Raw genomic sequence first — 19,970 nt, 5'->3', positions numbered from 1 at the left:
GGTCCTGCCCGAGACCTTGGCGCTCCGCTCCCCGCAGGCCCCTCTCCGTGCCTTTCTGGGAAAAGCTCATCTTCACAAGCAAAACCGGGAAACGAACCATGACGGACGCTGCTTCCAGGCAGATGGAGCGGATGTGTTCTCCCCACTCCTCCCCCAGGTACGGCTGACGCTCTGGACGTTGCACACAGAGCACACAGACGAAGGCAGTTCACCAGCTAGGAGCCCTGGAGGCTGAGGACAAACACCAATGTGTCCCCCGGGCTTTTCTAATTTCGTGCTGTAATTTTAGAAACGAAACCAGGGGCGCCTGGGTGGCTCAGTCGGTTGAGCGTCTGACTTCAGCTCAGGTCATGATCTCACAGCTCGTGAGTTCGAGCCCCGCATGGGGCTCTGTGCTGACAGCTCGGGGCCTAGAGCCTGCTTCGGATTCTGTGCCTCCCTCTCTCTCTGCCCCAACCCACTCACATTCTGTCTCTGTCTCTTTCAGAAATAAATAAACATTAAAAAAAATTAAAAAAAAAAAAAATCAGCAACCCAGAAATGCCAGCTAATGAAGGGGGAAAAAAAACAAAAAAAACAATAAAAGCTGTTCTTTCCAGCAAAAGGACTGGGACTGGAGAGGGACAGCCCATCAGGACAGGAAACAGAGGGAACAGCCCTACAATGGCTGAACCCCACCCTCATTACCCAGACTACAATGGGGCCCCCCCGTCAGATGGTGGTGAAGGCCCAGTGGGGAGCTGGAAAGTTCACCCCGGCAGAAACCACACAGAAAGCCTGGACTTTCACTCTCCCCAGGCGGTAACAACCCCCAAACCCCAGCCCTGTGGGTTGAGGACTTGTACCATTGCCCAGCAGCAGGGAGAACACCCCATCCCCGGTGGTGTCACTGGAGGCCATGTGGGAGCGGTCACAAGGCACCCCCCGCCTTGTAACCACTGGAGGCTGGAAGCCAGGTGGGGAGAACTGGAACCCCTGTCCTTGCCAGGCAGGCAGGAGGAGGGAGGCGCCCCCCCAGCTCCCTCTTGGTCAGGAGGTCTGAGCACAGAGCCTGAACTTCCACCCGCCTGGCTGTAACAAGGCACATGTCCCCAACTTCCTCTGCTAGAGCAGCGTCAGGAAAAAGCAGTTAAAGTGGAGGGTTTCAGTAAGATGCAGATCTCTTAACATAATCTCCGAAATGTCCAGGCTTTAATAAATAAATCACTTAGAACCACAAAGACCTCTAACTGAATGAATACAATCTACAGATGCCGTCACAGGGACGACAGAGATGTTAAAATTATCTGAGAGAGACTTTAACACAGCATGGTGAAACTGTTTCACCATGCATGAACACTCTCGGAATAGGTCAAAAACTCTAAGAAAAGAAATGGAAGAGACAAAGAACAGCTAGAATTGAAAACACAATAACCAAACTAAAAACTCACTGGTTTCAACAACAGAACAGAACAGACAGGACAGAGAAAACAATCAACGAACTGGAAGATGGGGCGATGGAAATCACCAAATCTAAACAGAGAGAAAACAAGACTAAAAAAAAAAAAAAAAAAAAAAAAAAAAAGAAATCCTAAGCAGAGCTTCATTCCCTTATGTGACAAAAGATGTGATGTTGTGTCATGCGAATCCCACGAAAAGAAAGAGGATAGGGCTGGAAAACTTGAGGAAATAGTGGCTAAAAATTCTCCAAATTTGGTGGGAAATAAACCTACAGATTCAAGATGCTCAGGGAACCACACACACAGGACAAACCCAAAGAAAATCAGACCAACACACACCATATTTAAACTTCTGAAAAAGCTGGGGCGCCTGGGTGGCGCAGTCGGTTAAACGTCCGACTTCAGCCAGGTCACGATCTCGCGGTCCGGGAGTTCGAGCCCCGCGTCGGGCTCTGGGCTGATGGCTCAGAGCCTGGAGCCTGTTTCCGATTCCGTGTCTCCCTCTCTCTCTGCCCCTCCCCCGTTCATGCTCTGTCTCTCTCTGTCCCAAAAATAAATAAACGTTGAAAAAAAAAAAAAAGATTTAAACTTCTGAAAAAGCTAAAGGCAAAGGAAAAAGAAAAGCCTTGCAAGTAGCCAGAAAAAAGCAACACCCTCAGGGAAAAGGGGACTTTTTCATCAGAAGCCACTTAAGACCACAAGGATGTGACACATTTTTCTTCAAAGTTAAAAGAAAAAACTATCAGCCTGGAAGCCTATATCCAGTATCATCTCCTTTGGGAATGAAAAGGAAATCAAGAGATTCTCAGAAAAAGGAAAAACTAACAGAAGAGGTTGTCACCAGCTGACCTACCCTAAAAGAAGGGCTTAAAGGAGAATTCTCTGAACAGAAAGGAAATCATTAAGAAGAGACCCTAGATCAACGGGGAAGACAAAACACAGTGAGCCAAATCACGGGTAAACAGAAGCCTTTCTTTCTCTTCCAGAAATTTCTAAATGTTTGAGAGTTAAAGCAAAATTTGGAACCCTAACTTATATGGCTGTAATGATACGTAGAGAAAATACTTGAGACAACCATACTATTAACAGCGGAAGGTAGGGGCGATGGGTGGCTCAGTCGGTTGAGTGTCCGACTTCGGCTCAGGTCATGATCTCCCAGTTCATGAGTTTGAGCCCCATGTCGGGTTCTGTGCTGACAGCTCGGAGCCTGGAGCTTGCTTTGGATTCTGTGTCTCCCTCTCTCTCTGCCCCTCCCTGGCTCATGCTCGCTCTCTCCCTCTCTCTCTCTCTCTCTGTCAAAAATAAACATTCCAAAAAAAAATTTTTTTTAATGAATAAATAAATAAAAACAGTGGAAGGTAGAATGACATGGTAGGAGATAAGATTTCTATACTTCGCTCAAATAGGTTATTTAACACACAGTCACCATCAAAAAAGCTATAGCAAGAGATACATTCAAAAACACAACAGATAAATAAAATGAAACTCTAACGAATGTGCAAACAATCCATAGGAAGGCACAGAAAATACAAAGGAGAAGAAAAGGAAAACAGAAAATGATATGGCAGATGTAAACTCTAGCACGTCAATAATTTCACTAAACATAAATGGTCTACATTCACCACTTAAGACAGACGTTTGCAGAATAGATTATAAAGCATGACTCAATCATATGTAGTCTACAAGGAACTCATTTCAAATATAACAATACAGTCAGGTAAAAAGTAAAAGGATATAAAAATGTGTATCACACAAATGCTAATTAAAGGAAACAGAGGGGCACCTGGTGGCTCAGTCAATTAAGCGTATGAGTTCAGCTCAGCTCATGATCTCATGGTTCGTGAGTTCGAGCCCCACGTTGGGCTCTCTGCTGACAGCTGGGAGACCGGAACCTGCTTTGGATTCTGTGTCTCCATCTCTCTCTGCCCCTCCCTGCTCGCTTGTGCACTCGCTCTCTCTCGAAAATAAACATTAAAAAAAATTTTTTTTAAGAAAACAGGAGTGCCTATGTTGATATTAGGTGAAGTAGATGTCAGAGAAAAGAAAATGACCAGAGGCAGAGAAGGACATTTCATAATGATCAAAAGCTCTATCCATCAAAACACACTGCAATCCCCACAATCCCCAAGGTGTGTGCAACAAACAAAAGACCTAAAAACACGTGAAGAAAAACACGATGGAACTGAAAGCAGAAACGATCAAAGCCACAATTAAGGATGGAGATGCCAACACTCCTCTCTCAACAATGGGATGAGACAAAATCCACAGGGAGACAGATTAAATCAATACCACCATCAATCAGATCTAACTGGAATTTATAAAACACTCCACCCAACAAAAGGAGAATTCACATTCTTTTCAAGGGTCCCACATAACATATAATAAGATAAACCACATCCCGGGCCAGAAAACAAACCTCAACAAATTTAAAAGGACTGCAATCAGATAGACTGTATTCACTGATCACAAAATAGAATCAAAATGGAAATCAACAACAAAGATAACAGGAAACTCTCAAAACACTTGGAAACCAAACAAGACCATCTGCAATAATTATAGGTCAAAGAGAAATAAAAAGACACACTGAGATGAACAAAAATGAAAATGCAGCTTCCCGATCTGTGGGACGCGGCTGAAGTGGCAGGAGAGGGGACTGCACGCACAGCACTAAATGCGAATGTTAGAGAAGAAGCCTCAAGGGGCACCCGGGTGGCCCAGTCGGTTGAGCGTCTGACTCTTAATTTGGGCTCAGGTCATGATCCCAGGGTCTTGGGACCGAGCCCCGTGTTGGGCACGCTTCGCGCGGAGCCCATTTAAGATCCCCTCTCTCCCTCTGCCCCTCGCCCCTGCTCGCGTGCTCTCTAAAATAAAAATAAAATAAAAAAGAAGCCTCGGGTCATTGATCTAAATTCCCATTTCAAGAACCTAGAAAAAGATGAATATGAATCCAAAGCAAGTAAAAAGAAGGAAACAATAAGGAGGAAGTCTGAGCCAGCCGCAGTAAGGCAAGAAAAGGAAAGAAAAAGCATATGAAAAACAAACCACTTCCTGGAACTAACGAATGGCCACAGCAAGGCTATAAAACACCAACAGCCAAGTATCGGCTGTATCCCTACGTGTTCTCAACGAGCACACGGTGCTGCTGGACCGAAGCCATGTGTGCAGGCCCCCACCTCCAATGGGACTGTGTTTGGAGACAGGGCCTTCAAAGAGGCAATTAAGGTCAGAGGGGTCATAACAGTGGGCCCTGATCCAATGTGACCCCTGTTCCTGGAAGCAGAGAGGGACACCAGACGTGCACACACACGGAGAAAAGTTCACATGAGGACACAGAAGACGACGTCTACGTGCCAGCAAGCCCTCGGGAGCACCCAGCTCCGCGCACACCCTGACCTTAGACTCTGAGCTTCCAGGATTGTGAGTTGCCCAGCGTCTGGTGCTTCCATATGGCAGCCCCGGCAGACGAGTGTGGACACGAATGTTAAAATACACTACCACTCACAATTGCTCAAAACGCAACGAAATACTTAGGCATAAACCTAAGAAAGCACGTACAATACTCGTTTGCCGGAAACTGCAAGATGCGGGAGGAAATCAAGGACTCTCCACACAAATGCAGACACACGCCACGTTCACAGACTGGAAACAGAGCGAAGATGCAAATTCTCCCCGAACAGACACGGGCTTACTGTGAGTCGCAGCAAAATTCCAGCAAGAATTTTTGTAGGTAGACAAGTTGACTCTAAAATTTACACAGAAAGGCTGGGGAGCCTGGGTGGCTCGGTCGGTTAAGCGTCCGACTCTCGGTTTCGGCTCGGATCATCTCACAGTTTGTGGCTTCAAGCCCCATGTCGGGCTCCGTGATGACAATGTGGAGCCTGCTTGGGATTCTCTCTCCCTCTCTCTGCCCCTCCAATGCTTGCTCTCTCTCTCTCAAAATAAACTGTAAAAAAGTTTTAAAAAAATAAATAAAACTTACAGAGAAAGGCAAGGAAACTAGAAGGTGGAAACAATCCTGAAAACACGCTTCAAAGCTGGGGCAATCAGTCTGCCCAATTTCAGAGCTCACCGTGGAGCTGGCGAGCAGGACGCGGTGGCGGTGGCGGACGGGCAGGTGTCCAGCTCCGTGGGTGGCCCAAGATCCCGGAAACAGACCCGCACAAACACACGCAACGCGATTCTGACAACAGTGAGGCAGCAGTTGGACAGAGAAGAGACGGCCTCTTTGACAAGCGGGGCCGGGCAACGGACCGTCCGGACAGAGGCGGCCTTTGACCTCACACAAAACTTAAGTCCGCGTGGGTCAGACTTAAAGGTGAACCCATGAAACTTTAAGAAAGAGATTGGGGAAGACTCTCGAGAGCCCGGGCCACGCAAAAAGTTCTTCCACGTGACGCCAAGCCCAGACCCATAAAGGGAGAAACAGGTAAACCAGAGCTGATCAAATCTGGAAGTTTTGCTCTGCAAAAACCCCGTCAGGATGGACAGATGGGCCAGAGAGGCACAGAACGCGTGGACCTCATACCGCCGGCCCCACAAGGCATATGGGTGCGGGGCCGCACAGAACTCCGGACGCCCCCCAACTTACTAACAACCTCTCGTGGCCCGGCAACTCCACTAGTAACACGACTAACGCACACTTCGGATGCCGGCCGCTCTCAGCACAGTCCACCACACAGAGCACACCCACAGGGGGGCGCTCGGCAGACAGGAGCAAGCGCTTCACATGTTCTCCTAACCAGCGTTTTCAAACCCCGCAGGCCGGTTTCCAAACAAGAGGGTCTGTCCCCGCCCGGCGCCTCTTTCCAGTCAACTCTGGGGTCACCAAAGTAGTGCCAACTCAGCTCAGAGGCTGGGACTTCTCCATGGAGCCCAAGCCCACTGAGGTCCAGGCTCCAGGCAGACGGGAGGCTGCATGCCCCCAGGCTCAGGGTACGTGTCCGGCCACTGGTGGGGTGGGGTGGTCCCCAGGAGCCTGGCTGCCTCCCTCCTGCGGGCCTGCCCTCTGGCTAATTCCAGCTTGCCCGAGGGGTCGCACTGTGGCCGAGACCAGCTAGAGTCACACGTGGGAGTGTCCCCCAACCTCACAGGAGACAGAACTCTCAAGCCCTTCTCAAAGGCATCGAGGACCCGCCCAGAGTTGGATGGAGGGAGGGACCAGACAGGGGCCCGCTGCACCCAGGTCAACCCCAGGTCCACTCTCCCGTCTTGCGGACAAAAAACAGCTCAAGCGAGGGTCAGGGCCCAGGCCGGATAGGTTTTGACATCAAAGGCAGAGACCTCAAACGGGCAGTGAGCTGTAACCACACAGGGAGGGGCTCACGACCATACCTCTGTCCTTCCTGGGACATTAGCCGGTGTGGGGGACGCCGGGGGCTGCTCAGGGGGGCCTGCATCTGGGCGGCCTCGGGGGCCCCAGCAGCCTAAGCAGGGCTGGCTGTGCGCTGCCCAGACCAGGGGGCCTGCCCGGCCCCAGCCTGGGCCCCTGGGACGGGGCAGCCCAACCACAGCTGACCCTTCCCTCCCTGCTCCTGCTCTGCCTCAGCCCACCCTGCCCACACCGCCCCTGCAGCGGACCCGCGGACCCAGACCCTTTGGAGGGGGAGATGCCGCTGGCCGAACACCCCTCCAGAGGCTTCCGTCCCCAGGACGCGAGGCTGAAAGGGACTCACCTGCGAGCGCACCGGGAGGCCCAGACACCGCTTGTCGGCAACGATGAGGATGACGATGGTCTTGAGGACGGTGGCGAAGAATGTGTTGACTCCGAACACCAGGGCACAGAGCTCTTTAGAAAGAGAGGACGCGATCTGAAAGCTGAATGGGGAAGCAGCCGAGCTCAGACGCAGCCGCGGCATGGGGCGCGCCCACCGCACAAAGGGAACCGGCACGACCGGCCCGGGACCCAGGCGCTCCGAGCCCTGCGCAAGCTGTGTGCGTGCAACACCGAGGACAACACACACCCCGGGAAGACGTCCAGAACATCTCCTGGTGATTCTGGGACAGAGTAAACAGAGCCCCGAGAGCCTCGTGAGAACAGGCAGAGATCACGAGGGTTCTGGAATCACTGTTCTTTCACAACTCGAGAAATTAGGGACAGAACAGAAAAACAAACAAGAAAAAGCAAGAGGAACGAACATGCACACGGCTCCCGGTCCTCTGCAGAAAAGTGAACACTTGAAGGTGCTTCTGCGAAAATCCCTGAGGTGCCTCTAAAAACAACTGGATAAAAAAACATTCCGAAGTTCTGAAGAATGAAGGAAAATACGCAAGAAGCCTTTCAAGAGGGTGACAGAAGCAGAGGGGCCGCTGTGCTGGGTGGGGAACAAGGAAGGGCCCCTGCCCGCATGAGCAGCAGCGCGACTGACGCAGAGTGAGGAAACCCAAGCTGGGCCGGGTCCCTGGCCACCTGCCCCGCGTGTCTCCTGTGTTCCACAGCCCCGGGTGGGAGCAATTGAGACGTGACAAGGGGCACACGGTGAGAAGCTCCCACCACATCCGGTTGCCCGAGGGACAGTACAGAACCCAGCAGGAGAGGCCAGATGCAAACTGTCCCTATGAAAGGCAAGGGGCCCGCAGGGCCACCATGTGCTCGCCCAGGATCTACTGTCTTCCGGGGCACGTGCCCCGGCCTGGCCAGTCCCTCCTGGGACCCATCTGCGGCCATCAGAATCTGGAGGAATAAACGCAGATGAGGGGCTATCAACCTCAGGGCTCTCAGTCGCAGGGAAACATCGCACGTGGCATCCCAGTCACCTGGGGACCAGCCGTACAGCATCACTGAGAGGACCGAGAGGACCGACTGCGTCTGCACCTGTGACACCGAAGCACACAGCTAAGTGTGCGGGGCAGGGCTGCAGCGGGACGAGCGTGGTCCCAGGTCAGCCCAGACACCCCGACGGCCGCAGCAGGCCTGGCGGTGGAGCCAGAAAGGCCGTTCTCCACGCCAGCCCACGTCGTATCCCACCCTTTCTGCGTTCCTACAATCAGCACAAACGTCCGAGGAGGAGATGTATCGAGTGCACAGCAGTCACAGCAGATGACCCGGAGCCCTTTCCGGTGCTGACCTGGTGCTCCTGGCCAACGAGATGCCCTGGGGACATTTGCAGGCTGAGAGAGGGCGAGGAGGGACAGGAGGCAGGGAGGACCAGTGGGCCACACAGGGGGCCGTCAGGGGAGGTGGCCCCGGCCACGGGGAGCAGGCTAGGCGTCTTCCGAGGAAACCGTCCCCGGGGCGTCTGGCAGAGCTCGGCCCTCCCCAACAGAAGAGGAGGGACGCCTGGGCGGGTGTGGACCGAGTGTGGAGAGCAAAGCTGGGGACCGGCACTTCCGTGAGGCGACACCAAGGAGCTAGGAGCCTGAGGATGCCATGTGAGCTCAAGATCGAGTGCGGACAGATGATCTGATCAGGGGTGACCAGGGGTGAGGCCCAGAGGGGAACCAGGGCCGGGCAGGGGAGCTGGTAACAGACCCAAGCCGACCTTGGGTGCAGGAAGCTCAGGGAGGGAGGGAGGGAGGGAGGGAGGGAGGGAGGGAGGCTCCTACACGTGTGGGGCGTGGGCACAATTGGTGTGAACATGTGTGGCAACAGCATACAGCTTCATGAAAGGGTCAGTTCAAAGGAATACACAGAGGATCTTAGGAGCAAGCAAGACGTGGGCTGGAGAAAGTTCTGGAAGGCACAAGTGGGCTGAGGGCAGCACCTGGCTACTCCTTGGCTGTGTGTCACCGTGCCCTGCCGCGGAAAGGGACAAGAAGGGCCTCGCGCCACAGTCAGGGCCACAGCAGCGCCCGGGGCCTCAAAAACAGGCCAGGGAGCAGGGAGGAAGGACATTACAAGGGCTGGTAACTGTGGACACCAAGTAGCCGCCACGGGAGAAGCAGGAGGGATGCCGATGCCACACGTGGTAGGCTCCGTGCCGAGCTTGGGGTCACGAAAGCCGGGACAAGCCGTGCCACGGACAAAGGACAGCTGGGCCCCTAGCGGGGGGGGGCACGCTAGGTTCACTGTTCCTCCCAGTAAGAGAGCACACCGCCCCGCTAGCTCCACACTGCCTGCACGTGCCCCCTCTGCTCCCCACAGAACATTCTGGAAGGGAGGCCTCTTAACACATGCAGACAGCCTGTCCATTCCCAGCGAGCAGGAGGAAGGCATGTGGCCCTCCGGCCACCCGCCACCGACCAGGCTGTAGCTCTGGCTCTTAAGTGGCCACCCAGACCACGGCCTCACACGGCCCGCCCCGCTCCAGTCGACTCACGTGGCGATGGGCACCAGGAACTGGTAGGCGCCACGGAAGAGCACAAAGGCCACGTAGCACAGCCAGATGCTGCTCGTGCTGTACATGAGGAAGACCAACGCAGCCTGCACTGCCGTCACGCCCGCGATGACCAGCTTCGCCCACAGCGCCCAGCGGATCTTCACGAAGCCCGCGGAGAAGGAGGTGATGGCACCTGGGGAGACAGGGCGCGTCACGGCCGCCCTGGGGAGGCGGGCGGGGCGGGCGAGGCCGGCGGGGCCGTGGGCGTACCGAGCAGGGTGGACGCGGCGTCCGCCCCCCCGTTGTAGACGGAGGAGGTGTCCGTGGTGGGGTGGACCACGTTCCACAGGATGTGCACGTAGTAGACGATCAGGTAGTAGGCGGCCGAGTTGAAGACCCACCAGAGGGACCAGAGGCGCAGCTGCGGCAGCCGCAGGTGGTCCCCCAGCTCCCGGAACATGCGCACCAGGGTCCAGTCCCGCCAGGCCCCCAGCGGCGCCCGGCCCGGCTTGGCGTCTGCGGGCTGGGAGGGGGCCGGGTTCATGCGGTCCAGCTCGGAGGGCGAGGCCCCGTGGCGCGCGGGGGCGGCGCGGTTGAAGAAGAGGCTGCGCTTGGGGCGCTTCAGGAAGAGGGCGAGGACCAGGCTGAAGGTGAGGAAGCCCAGGGAGACGTAGTTGACCGTGGAGAAGGGGACCCGGCCCACGGTGACCAGCAGCTGGCCCAGCACGGAGCTGGCGAAGACGCCCAGCAGCACGGCCGTGCGCGAGTAGCCGGCCATGCGCTGGTAGCGGGCCGGGCACACGAGCGAGAAGACGTAGGAGGAGTAGGCGATGCGGGCGGCCATGGTGAGGCTGTAGAAGAGCTCCATGAACTGCATGTGCAGCACGGAGTCGCCCAGCAGCAGCAGCAGCCACACGGAGATGTAGCTCAGGCCCTGCAGCACCAGCACCGGCTTGTAGCGCAGGTAGTCGGTGAGCAGGAAGACGGGCACCAGCACCGCCAGGTAGGAGTAGGACAGCACCGGCGTGATCTCGTTGGTGACCTGTGGGACGGCAGACTCGTGACACGGCGGCCCCTCGAGCGCCCCGGCCGCCCCCCGCCCCCGGGGCCGGGCCGTCGGCGTTTTCCCGCCTTACTACATCCAATAAAGACACACGGCCGTCGGGACTGCGCGCGGCGGCCCGGCGCCAGCCACGTCCACCCCACGGCACGCCGGCCCCGCGGGCACGCCGCTCCCGGCACAGGACGCCGGGGGCTGCCTCGCACGGGACGGCGGGCCCGGGACGCCGGGGACCGCCTCGCTAACGAGCAGTCCTGACGCGGTCACGTGCTAACCCAGCTTTGTTTGTTCCTCGTGATACAGAAACACGATGTGGCTTCTCCTTGGTCACAGTTGTGACCAACTTACACTCCGGTCTCAGAAGGAAAGGCCGCAGACGACGAGTGCGCACAACAGGTTTCACAGACCAGAAGGAAGGGAAGAAACCACAAGGAAAAGGGAACCGGGCCAGAGGCAACAGCAGGGCCCGGCCAGGCCCCCTCACGCCTGTCTGCTGGGGGAGGGCACCGGCCACCACCCTCACTCGGTCCCGGGGCACAGGGACACTGGGCGGGAAGCCCCTGCACCCAATGCCACTGGACCCCACCACGGGGCTCTGGCCGTGGCTCGGATCCACCGGGGCAGGCACAGGTGGGCCCCCAGAGGCTGCGGCCTCCCTGGGGACCCACCGGACTCAGGGCACCAAACCTGACTCGGACCACAGAGCAATCCCGGAGACAGCCCAGGGGGCCCTCGACCCCGAAAACCAGCAGGCTCCGAGGCCCCGGAGTCGACCCTGGGTCAGCACGGGGGGCCGTGCCCACCACCTACCAGGCTCTGGGACGCCACGTGGACCCAGCGCTTCAGAGGGTTCAGCCGGGGAGTTCTGCGGCCCCGGCGCCTGCCCGCCCAGGGGATGCTGCGTGATGGGCCCGGCTGGCCACAGACGGTCCCGGGCCGAGTGTGGAGACCTGTTTCTGCCCTCGTGCACAGGACAAGCCTCAGGGCCCAAGGAAGGCCGTCGGGAGACCCAGCTCTGAGACACAGGGGCCCGTGACAGAACTTCCCTGGCTGGTGGCCTCTTAAACACACATGGCCATGGGAAGCTGAGGATGACCCCAGGCCGTGGCCCCCGAGACACCGTGCACAAAAGCCCCAGGACATTCTGGGACACTCGGTGCAGGTGGGCCCCAGGGGAAAGAAGAACTTGCACTTGGTCACCAAGAACCACAGGGTCCCAGCTGCAGGGGGGTCTGGACCGTGTTTACAGTCTCCAAGAACATCAAACGGCCCTCACTTATGATGTCTCCTAACGACCCCCAGCCCCGCCCCGCAGCCCCACTCTGCTTCCCTTCAGGCCTGGCAAACAGCTGACCCATGGCACACGGGGAAGTTCCTGGAGGAGAGGGCACCCACGAGGTCCCCAGGGCAGACGGCAGCTGTCACGTGGCCCGGCCCTGGCACGAGGTCAGCCTCGTCCCGGCCCGAGCCTAGCATCTCCTGGACGCATTCCCATCCCGCTAGTGTCTGGTCCAGGCTGACGGGGAAAGCGCAGAAACCGTGCCCAGACCTAGATCCAGGTGGCTTCCGGGCTGCTGCTTCTCGGATCGGGCAGGCTCGGCCGGGCCCCACAGCAGCCGTGGGAAGGCAGGGAGGATGGGGCACCAGGATGGAGACCAGCGGGTTCTGAGGAGTGGGACGAAGGGGGCAGGGCAGAGCCACGGCCTACCCAAACTCCGGGAGGAAACACCAGAGCTGATGCCAGGCAGAGCCTGTACGGGCACGGAGAACCGCCTGAGGCGAGGGCAGGAAAGACACGGGGACCTTCACTGAGGAGGGCACCAGATGGTGTCAGCCCCGTGAGGATGGCGGTCAGTGGTCCCGGGCGGGGGCTTTCCGTGGGGGCTGCGGCAGCAGGACTCAGCCAGGCAGCCTGGATGCAAAGGAATGACAGGCCTGCGGGTGCAGAGCAGGACCCGTCCCCTCCCCAAGGCACTTCCTAAGTCTGCGGCGGAGGGGGGGCCATGTCAGGCGACCTCACAGCATGAACCGTGGACTATCTGGCCAGACTAAAGCTTACAAAGCGGGGGAGACCAGCCCAGACTAGGAGAAACACGTGACCCCAAAGGGCAACCAGAAGGCAGACAGCCCCGGAGGAGGACACGGAGGCTGGCCTGCGAGCACAGAGACAGCCAGGTGACAGCCAGGCCCCGCGGACTGCACGGAGAGCAGAGAAACACAATCCAGCAGCACACCGGCTGTTCGCTGCGATCAGATGGGCAGAAACTCGACAGCACCAATCAGATGCTGGCGAGGGAAACGGAAGCCACGTGTGCGTGGCCAGGCCCAGTACACCTGCCGGGGGCTGGGGTAGGGACAGCCTGGAGGCCACCTAAGCACCGGGTGAACGCTCTGCGGTTCCACCCCCAGGGTGCATGAATGTCACATCAGCCCGAGCCTGTGGGGACCAGCGTCCCCAGTCGGCCCGGCAGCGAGAAGCCGCAGCGGCTGTGCGGACACAAGCCAGCCAGCTCACAGCTGCGCCACCCGTGGGCCCCGCCGAGCAGCCGTGAGCACAGCCCGCCCGCCTCTGCTGCCCGTCTGATGGCGTCCACGGGGCTGGTGGTCTGGCTGAATGTCTGGAACCCCCCACAGCGGACACTTGAACCACAGTCTGAACTGCGTGGGTCCCCTTGTCTCCAGCTTGTTTTCAGTAAATATAGTCCAAGTGCCACATTGTTTTCTCTTCCTTACGATGTTCTTAAAAACACTTTTTTTCTCTAGCTTCCATTGCTATAAGGATAAAATATGGAACACACATGACACACAGAATACGTGTTAACTGTTCACGCTGTCGGCAAGGCTCCTGGTTAACGGCGGGCTATCAGTAGCTAAGTTTTTGGGAAGTCAAGTTATAGGCAGATTTTCAACTGCACAGGGGTTGGGCACCCCTAAGCCCCAAGTTCAAGGATCATCTGTATTCGATCAGTTCACGTGCAACTGGAGAGCGGGCAGATGAGCTTTATAACTTTGCTGCAGACATTTTTCTTGTTTTTCTTGTTATTTGAATGGAGCTTCGCATACGCAATTATTCCGATGAGGGCCGGCCGCCCCTCCAGACAGCAGTGCTCCTGAGAGCGACAGCCACCTGGCCCACCAGTGAGCGCGGGAGGAGGGCCAGAGAGCCTGAGTGGGGGTTGGGGGGGCACAGGGCCCCCCCCTCGGAAGTGATTGGCTCTGGGATCAGGTGCAGTCACATGCAGGGTTAGACCTCCCGCGAGCCGGTCAGGCGGGTATTTCCATCTTTCCCAAGGCGGCTACTTTGAGGGTCAGGCCTCATTTGGGCGGCAACGCCACTTGACTTAAACAAGTCTCAGGTGTGCAAGGGGACGGTGACAAGCTCTCAGGGAGCAAGGAAGGCAGCAGCTCAGCATGACCCACGGTTCAGACACAGTGACAGGGGACACAGGGGCTGGCGCACACGCTGGAGGGGACGGGTGGCCAGAGGCCGAAGGGCAGGGATGAGTGAGCAGGGAGCCTGGGCCGGGAACAGGTCGGGCAGGAGAGCCAGGCGGTGAGCAGAGCTGGCACAGAAGCCCTGACCGAGGGATTCATTGACCAACAGCCCTTGGGTTCTTTAGTTTTGTGGAGAAGGGAAGGCTGGAGGTGTGTAATCTGTTGCCGCCCCAGGGTGTAAGCTTATTAGTCAAGTTTCAAGGAGACCCTCTGTCCTGGCTGCCTCATCAAAGGGAAATTGCTCAGTCCTCAAAGGCTGCAAGCAAGCCGTCTCAGCAGGTGAGCCCGCGGGGGCGGGGTCCTCCCCCTCCGGCTGGGGCAGCCAGCCATCCCTCTCCAACTGGCCTGGCCAGTGACAGCCTGACCCTCGGTGTGGAGGCGGCCCTCGGGGGGGCCGGGATCGGGACCCCTGACCCCCATAGCCACCTGCCCTTGCAGGCTCAGCCACCTCGGGCCCGGGGCGCCCCCACATGCCGCGCCCACGCACCTGCTCCTGCGTGAAGTTCTTATCGGTGCCCAGGAGGTAGGGGGTGATGAAGCTCTCCCCGGGCCGCATCTGTGCCATGAAGCCATAGAAACACAGGTAGAACACCAGGCACCTCCAGGATTTGAGCTCAGGGTGCTGCCCAAGCTCCGGGGGCTCCTGCTTCTCCGCCACCTGGCCGGAGGGCACCATGCTTGCTGTCCAGGCCGCCCACAGCCCTGCAGGAGAGGAGGCTGTTCCTGAAACAGACGAGGCAAGAATCGGGGCAGCTCAACCGGCAGCCCGTGGACACCACCCTGCCTGCCCCCCAGAAACAACACCGAAGGGCATCCCCTTCTTTCACGGAGTTAGGACCCAACGTCCACACGGGGAGAAGAGCCCAGACGCCCCAACCCTGAGAATCCCCTGGAGCCCGTAGCAACCCAGATGCCGGGCGCACCCACTGGGCTGTCACCACCTCCGGGGGCTGCCGGGACGACCTCACCCCATACCTCGCCCACCACGGGATCGGCTCTTTAAACATCAGCTGAAGCCAAATACAACTTAAAATCCAGTCCTCAAGCACACCAGACTCATTTCAAGTGCTCACAGCGGCGGCAATGGCTATGGACTATGGGGTGGGCACGAATCCCTCCCCGGGAGAGGTCTCGGGGGCAGCCTGCTCCGGCGGCTGGTGTCACGGCACCCGGACACATCCCTGTGCGGAGACCCAGCTGCCCCAAGATGGCAGGAAGAGACCTTGCCGGGCCGCCTGGCACACACCTGGCCACAGTCAGCGAGCTGCAGCCTGGGGGCGCCGTCCCGTCGCTGGTGGGGGGGCTCCGTGCACAACACCGGAGGACGGGGCAGACAAGCCTGGCGGTGACACTGACTGTGGGCAAGGAGGGCAAAGGGAGAAGCAGGAGCCTCTGGAGGAGAGGGTGACAAGGTGACAGGAAGGGACCACATGGGACAGAGGCCTTCAGCCTAATGACCCTAGAGCCTTGAGAGGCGGCAGGAGGAGCGTGGGCTGCCAGGTGTCCCCCAAGGGCAGCCGCACCCGGGGGGGCACTTAGGGTTTGTTTGGCCCAGGTGTGAACAGCAGCTTCCCAAACCGGCTAAGCCTACTCCAGCAGAGAGCAGCAGGGGGTCAGACCCACTCCAGTTTCCGGTTTCGGTTTGCGGCTGTTTCCCTTTGTTACTATGTTTCTATAAGTCAAGTGACACTGGCTCTCCATTTAAGGCACTGATATACCCTTCTTTTTAAATAAGCAGGAAGCCCGGGAGGCAGGCATCGTGGGAGGGTGGGGAGGACACGGGTGCTAAGGAGCCACGCTAAGGAGCCCCGTGGCTCAGGCCGGGTAGGGATGCCCTGGGTGCAGAGGGTGGCGGGGCTGACAGACGGCGGGAGAACTCTGCTCCTGCGCAGCCTGGCCTTTCAAGGAGAGTGCGTAGAGGGTGTGGATCCGGGCGGGGACCCCCTCCAGTTCCCAGCGGGCGCAACAAGTTCCCAAGATGTGAAACCAGCCTTGTGGGGGGTGGTCCAGGGACCCTGAGGAAAAGCCACCAGACTCCCAGCACATGCAGCCCAGAGACCATCCAAGCAGGAAGTGCTCCCACACTCCTCCCAGGATGAGCCGCAGAAGAGCCAGGTCACTGCAGAGACCCCACCCACAGGAAGCACAGAGCCTCAGCAAAGTGAACTGTGGCCTCGTGAGCAGGCCTGTCCCCGCCTTCCACGCACCCATGCTTATTTCTGTGACACAGGGAAAACCAGGGGGACAGCAGTGAACCCCTCCGAAGCCAGGCTGGAGGGTCTGTAGGGGCTACGTGCGATGGCAGGGGCGAGGGGCAGCTGCAAGAATTTGAGAGTTTCAAAGGCGGGGACGGTGGTGGTCCCAGGAGTTACAAGGTCCTGGGCTGGCCCCTCAACGTTCCCAAGGGGCCAAATGAAACGGTCGGCCAGGAAGCAGAGCTGCGACTCCCCCCACCCCCGGAAAACCGCCGCAGGGCGCACAGACCAAATGGCTTCAGCAGACAGACTGGTATTCCCTCCTCCAAACCCACCAGGAGCTCATACACATGGGGGGCCCAGGGCCACAGGGAGAACCACCCAACCTCGGGTGCACCCCCAGGGACCCCATCCCTGCCCCAGGACCCCCTCAAGTTCACTCCCCCACTCCCAGGTACACTCCCTGGATGCCAGGGCAACCCACAATCACCTAGCCAGGCTCCCCAGCTCAGGGTGAACAGCCAAGAATCCACCTGAACCCAGGGTCCCCAGGGGCAGGTCCCCACCCTCCCAGGGGCTCAGAGGCCTTGAGGACTTGGCCATCCTGTTCAAACAGGTGTCATCTCCAGAAGCAATGAGAACTTACCATTACGTGGTACCCCCTGAGTCCTGGGGCAATGGTGCAAGTTTCAGACACGAGCACCCAACACGCTAATGCTTTTTGTTCTATATCCTGGACTCCAAAGGCTTCGGAAACCCAGGAGTGGTTCTTCCCTCTCTACAGTGAGAACTGCCAGGAGCTCCCCGTGCAGCTGTCTGAAGGTCTGGGTCACGGCCCAGGACTCTGCACCTTACACGTCCCGCGGGCAGGCCCGAGCAGGTGAAAGAACACAGCGCCCCAGGACACTCTGCCTCCGGTCCCTGGCTAGACGTGCAGGGCTACATCTCAACGTCAGGACTCCCAGGGAGTGTGGCCACCCCACCCCAACCATCGCTCAGGTGGGCCCCTGGGAGCCCTCCAGGGTCACAACACAAAGGTGGGCCAGCCTCAATGCCCAGAAGGATGGGTATGAAAGGAGCCAGCCCAGGTGATGGCCAGGGAGCCCCTACCACCGAGGAGCTCACGGAGAACGGGGGGAGTGTCTACAGAGACAGTGCATCAGAGAGCCCCTTCCCTGCCTGCCCATTCTCCAGTTCCATCCCTGAGATCTAGGGACACTGCCCTGTGCAGGGCTCAACCTGCTGGGTGGCCAAGGGCCCCAGCCCTTCTCCCAAGTTCCATAATAGCTGGGGTGAAGGAGAGGCCTCCCCCAGCCGGAAGAAGCCCTGGCCTCTGGGGTCGCCTCTGTTCTCTGACCACATGATGCTAAGTTCCCCCCCATCCCACGCCCCCACAGCTCACTCCAAGTCCTCGGCTCAGTGTCCTGCACACAAGTCTCACCTCTGGGGACCACGCCGTGTTCGCTCTACACTTGCGGCCCACGAGCTGGCCTGAGTCACCCCTGCACGGCAAGTCCACCTGAAGTGTCCGTGAATGTTTGCTCGAGATCGGTTCCCAGCAGGGGTCTCCGCAGAAGTGCAGCGGGGCCTCCCACCCACCGCGGGCACACCGGAAAGGGGAACTCGGCTCCTCAGCCCGGGCACCAGGGGCAGTGGAGACGCCCCCCTGCGACGGAGAGTACGTTTACTGTCCTGCTGCTGACCCAGCCTTACCCTGCCCCGTGCCAGGAGGCAGAAACAGCAGTGAAGGCGCAGAGGAGCATGGAAGGCTCCAGACTCTCAAGAGCGTTCCTTCAAAACTGGGCACCTGCATTTCTGCTCCAGATATTTCTCCCGACTGTTGTTTAAGAGCCCCACGCCTCCTCCAGCTCGGGGCGGGGGCGGGGGCGGGGGGGCCCGGTCCTGGACCTCCCCGTCCCTAGCCGCTGCCGGACCCCTGACGTGAGAGGTCCCACCGCAGGGGCACCCAGGGCTGAACTCAAGGAGGCAAGAGAGCCTACAAGCCGGGGCACGTGTGGCAAAGCTGACCCTCTGGTCACCCCTCACAGCTGAAGTGCCACCACCTGACCTCCCAGAACAAAGGACAGCAGGCCGCGGCACGACCCACCATGTGAAGCGGTCGCTGGCGATGCTTATCTGCACGGAGACACCCTGGGGTCATCAGGCTTGTGTCCACTTTGGAATGCGCCTCTCCCACACTTTGAACAGCTTCTCAACAGGCTGGGCATGTACAGGCTGGACAATTCAGAATCCAGGGAACTCTGAATTGAGCCAGGCAGGACAGGCTCAAGGGGAGGAGCTTGGTCCCCTCCCTGGAGCACGGCCTGCCACACAGAAACAGGAGCCAAACCTCCGGAGTCTAATTTGAAATCCATTTTTAACACTGGCCACTGTGGAAAAGGTGTTGACCACTACAGGACCAGTGCGTGTTGACAAGCCCTGTCACGCGGCCTCTCCAGGAGGAAAGGCAGCCCGTGCCCGGGACTGAGCATCAGAGAAAAAGGCCAACTCAGAAGCCAGGGGTCTCAGCCAGCGAGGCTGGGGCCCTGCCCACGTTCAGGTGGACTTCGTCTGCTTTGGGTGAGTTCACTCAACTCACCTGGGCTGGGTGTAGACACCAGCCCTGACGAGTGGCCAGCTGCCACGGCCAGGACTCAAAGTCCTCTCTTGAAAACACGCAGGCCCTTCCCAGGCTCACACTCCAGGAAGGTGAGGAGGGGTGCCACCACACGGGCACAGGTGCAGCACAGCCCAGAAGGCAGATGAGGCACTGAGCTCAGGGCAAGTGGGCAGCAGGACGGGCCTGGACCGCAAGTGCCCTGACCCCAGCCTAATGCCATGCAACTTCAGGCCCCTTCAGGGCAACCGAAGGAAACATCGACCAACCAGGAGAGTCGTGGGAGGGGACCGAGGACCCCAGCAAGTGCCCCCAAAGAGAAGGTTCTAACAGCCCCCACAGGGACACCCCCCCCCCCGACCACCCGTCCTGGGGGGCGGGGGGAAGATTCTGTACCTCCAGGACCCAGTCAGTCTAGAGACACAAAACCAAAAAAAAGCAAAATCCACCTGCCTTGTTTTGTGCTTTAAACCGGCTACTGTTCCCCCAGGTTAACGAGGGAGGTTCATTACATTCTTAGTGAAAAAGAAAGACCCCCACAAATCGCTTGACACAGTTCCCTGTTCCAAAGAGTAAAATTACAGTTTCTGGCCGTCACTACTGTAGACACCGAACCCACAAGTTGAAAACTGGCTGATCATCACTGCCCAGCACAAGTGACTAAAATATCCAGAGTTGCTGACATCCACTAAAGCCCCCTCGGTAAGAAAGGAATGAGTAGCACCAACTCGAAAGGATTCAAAGACAGAGCAATGCAGTATGGTGGGAGACAGCAGGGGGAGACACCATCTGGGGTCCTTCAGGCCTGGGCACTGGGCTCCCACGCCTGCAGAGTAAGGCCGTTCCCCCAGGCCAGAAAGTCCTGGTTCTGCTCATTCGGTCTGGACTGCAGGAGGGCCCTCCGGTCTC

The 19,970-nt window shown here is 58.2% G+C and overlaps 1 protein-coding gene across 25 annotated transcripts in view; it reads right to left on the bottom strand.

Annotated features, from left to right (window-relative positions):
• SLC19A1 (solute carrier family 19 member 1) overlaps nucleotides 1–19,970 on the bottom strand; it is a 44,471-nt gene that overhangs the window by 22,272 nt on the left and 2,229 nt on the right. For 14 of the 25 annotated variants that reach the window (XR_006584714.1, XR_006584718.1, XR_006584721.1 and 11 more), the window contains exons 1-4: nucleotides 11,565–13,365; nucleotides 9,965–10,736; nucleotides 9,695–9,887; nucleotides 7,112–7,224 (exon numbers count right to left, since the gene is read on the bottom strand). Coding sequence is in view for 3 of the 25 variants with exons in the window: in XM_045036496.1 (XP_044892431.1) it covers nucleotides 98–231; nucleotides 7,112–7,253; nucleotides 9,695–9,887; nucleotides 9,965–10,736; nucleotides 11,565–11,897 (1,574 nt within the window). In the remaining 22 variants the exon portion in view is untranslated. Of the gene's footprint in view, nucleotides 1–97; nucleotides 232–7,111; nucleotides 7,254–9,694; nucleotides 9,888–9,964; nucleotides 10,737–11,564; nucleotides 13,373–14,736; nucleotides 14,973–15,495; nucleotides 17,819–19,970 lie in introns of those variants that run through there. The other 11 variants (XR_006584730.1, XR_006584729.1, XR_006584726.1 and 8 more) reach the window with 9 other exon arrangements.

This window comes from Felis catus, chromosome C2 (genome assembly GCF_018350175.1).
Source record: "Felis catus isolate Fca126 chromosome C2, F.catus_Fca126_mat1.0, whole genome shotgun sequence".
Classification (NCBI taxonomy): domain Eukaryota; kingdom Metazoa; phylum Chordata; class Mammalia; order Carnivora; family Felidae; genus Felis; species Felis catus.
Note: the sequence above shows the minus strand (reverse complement) of the source record. Positions and strands in the feature narration are given on the sequence as shown.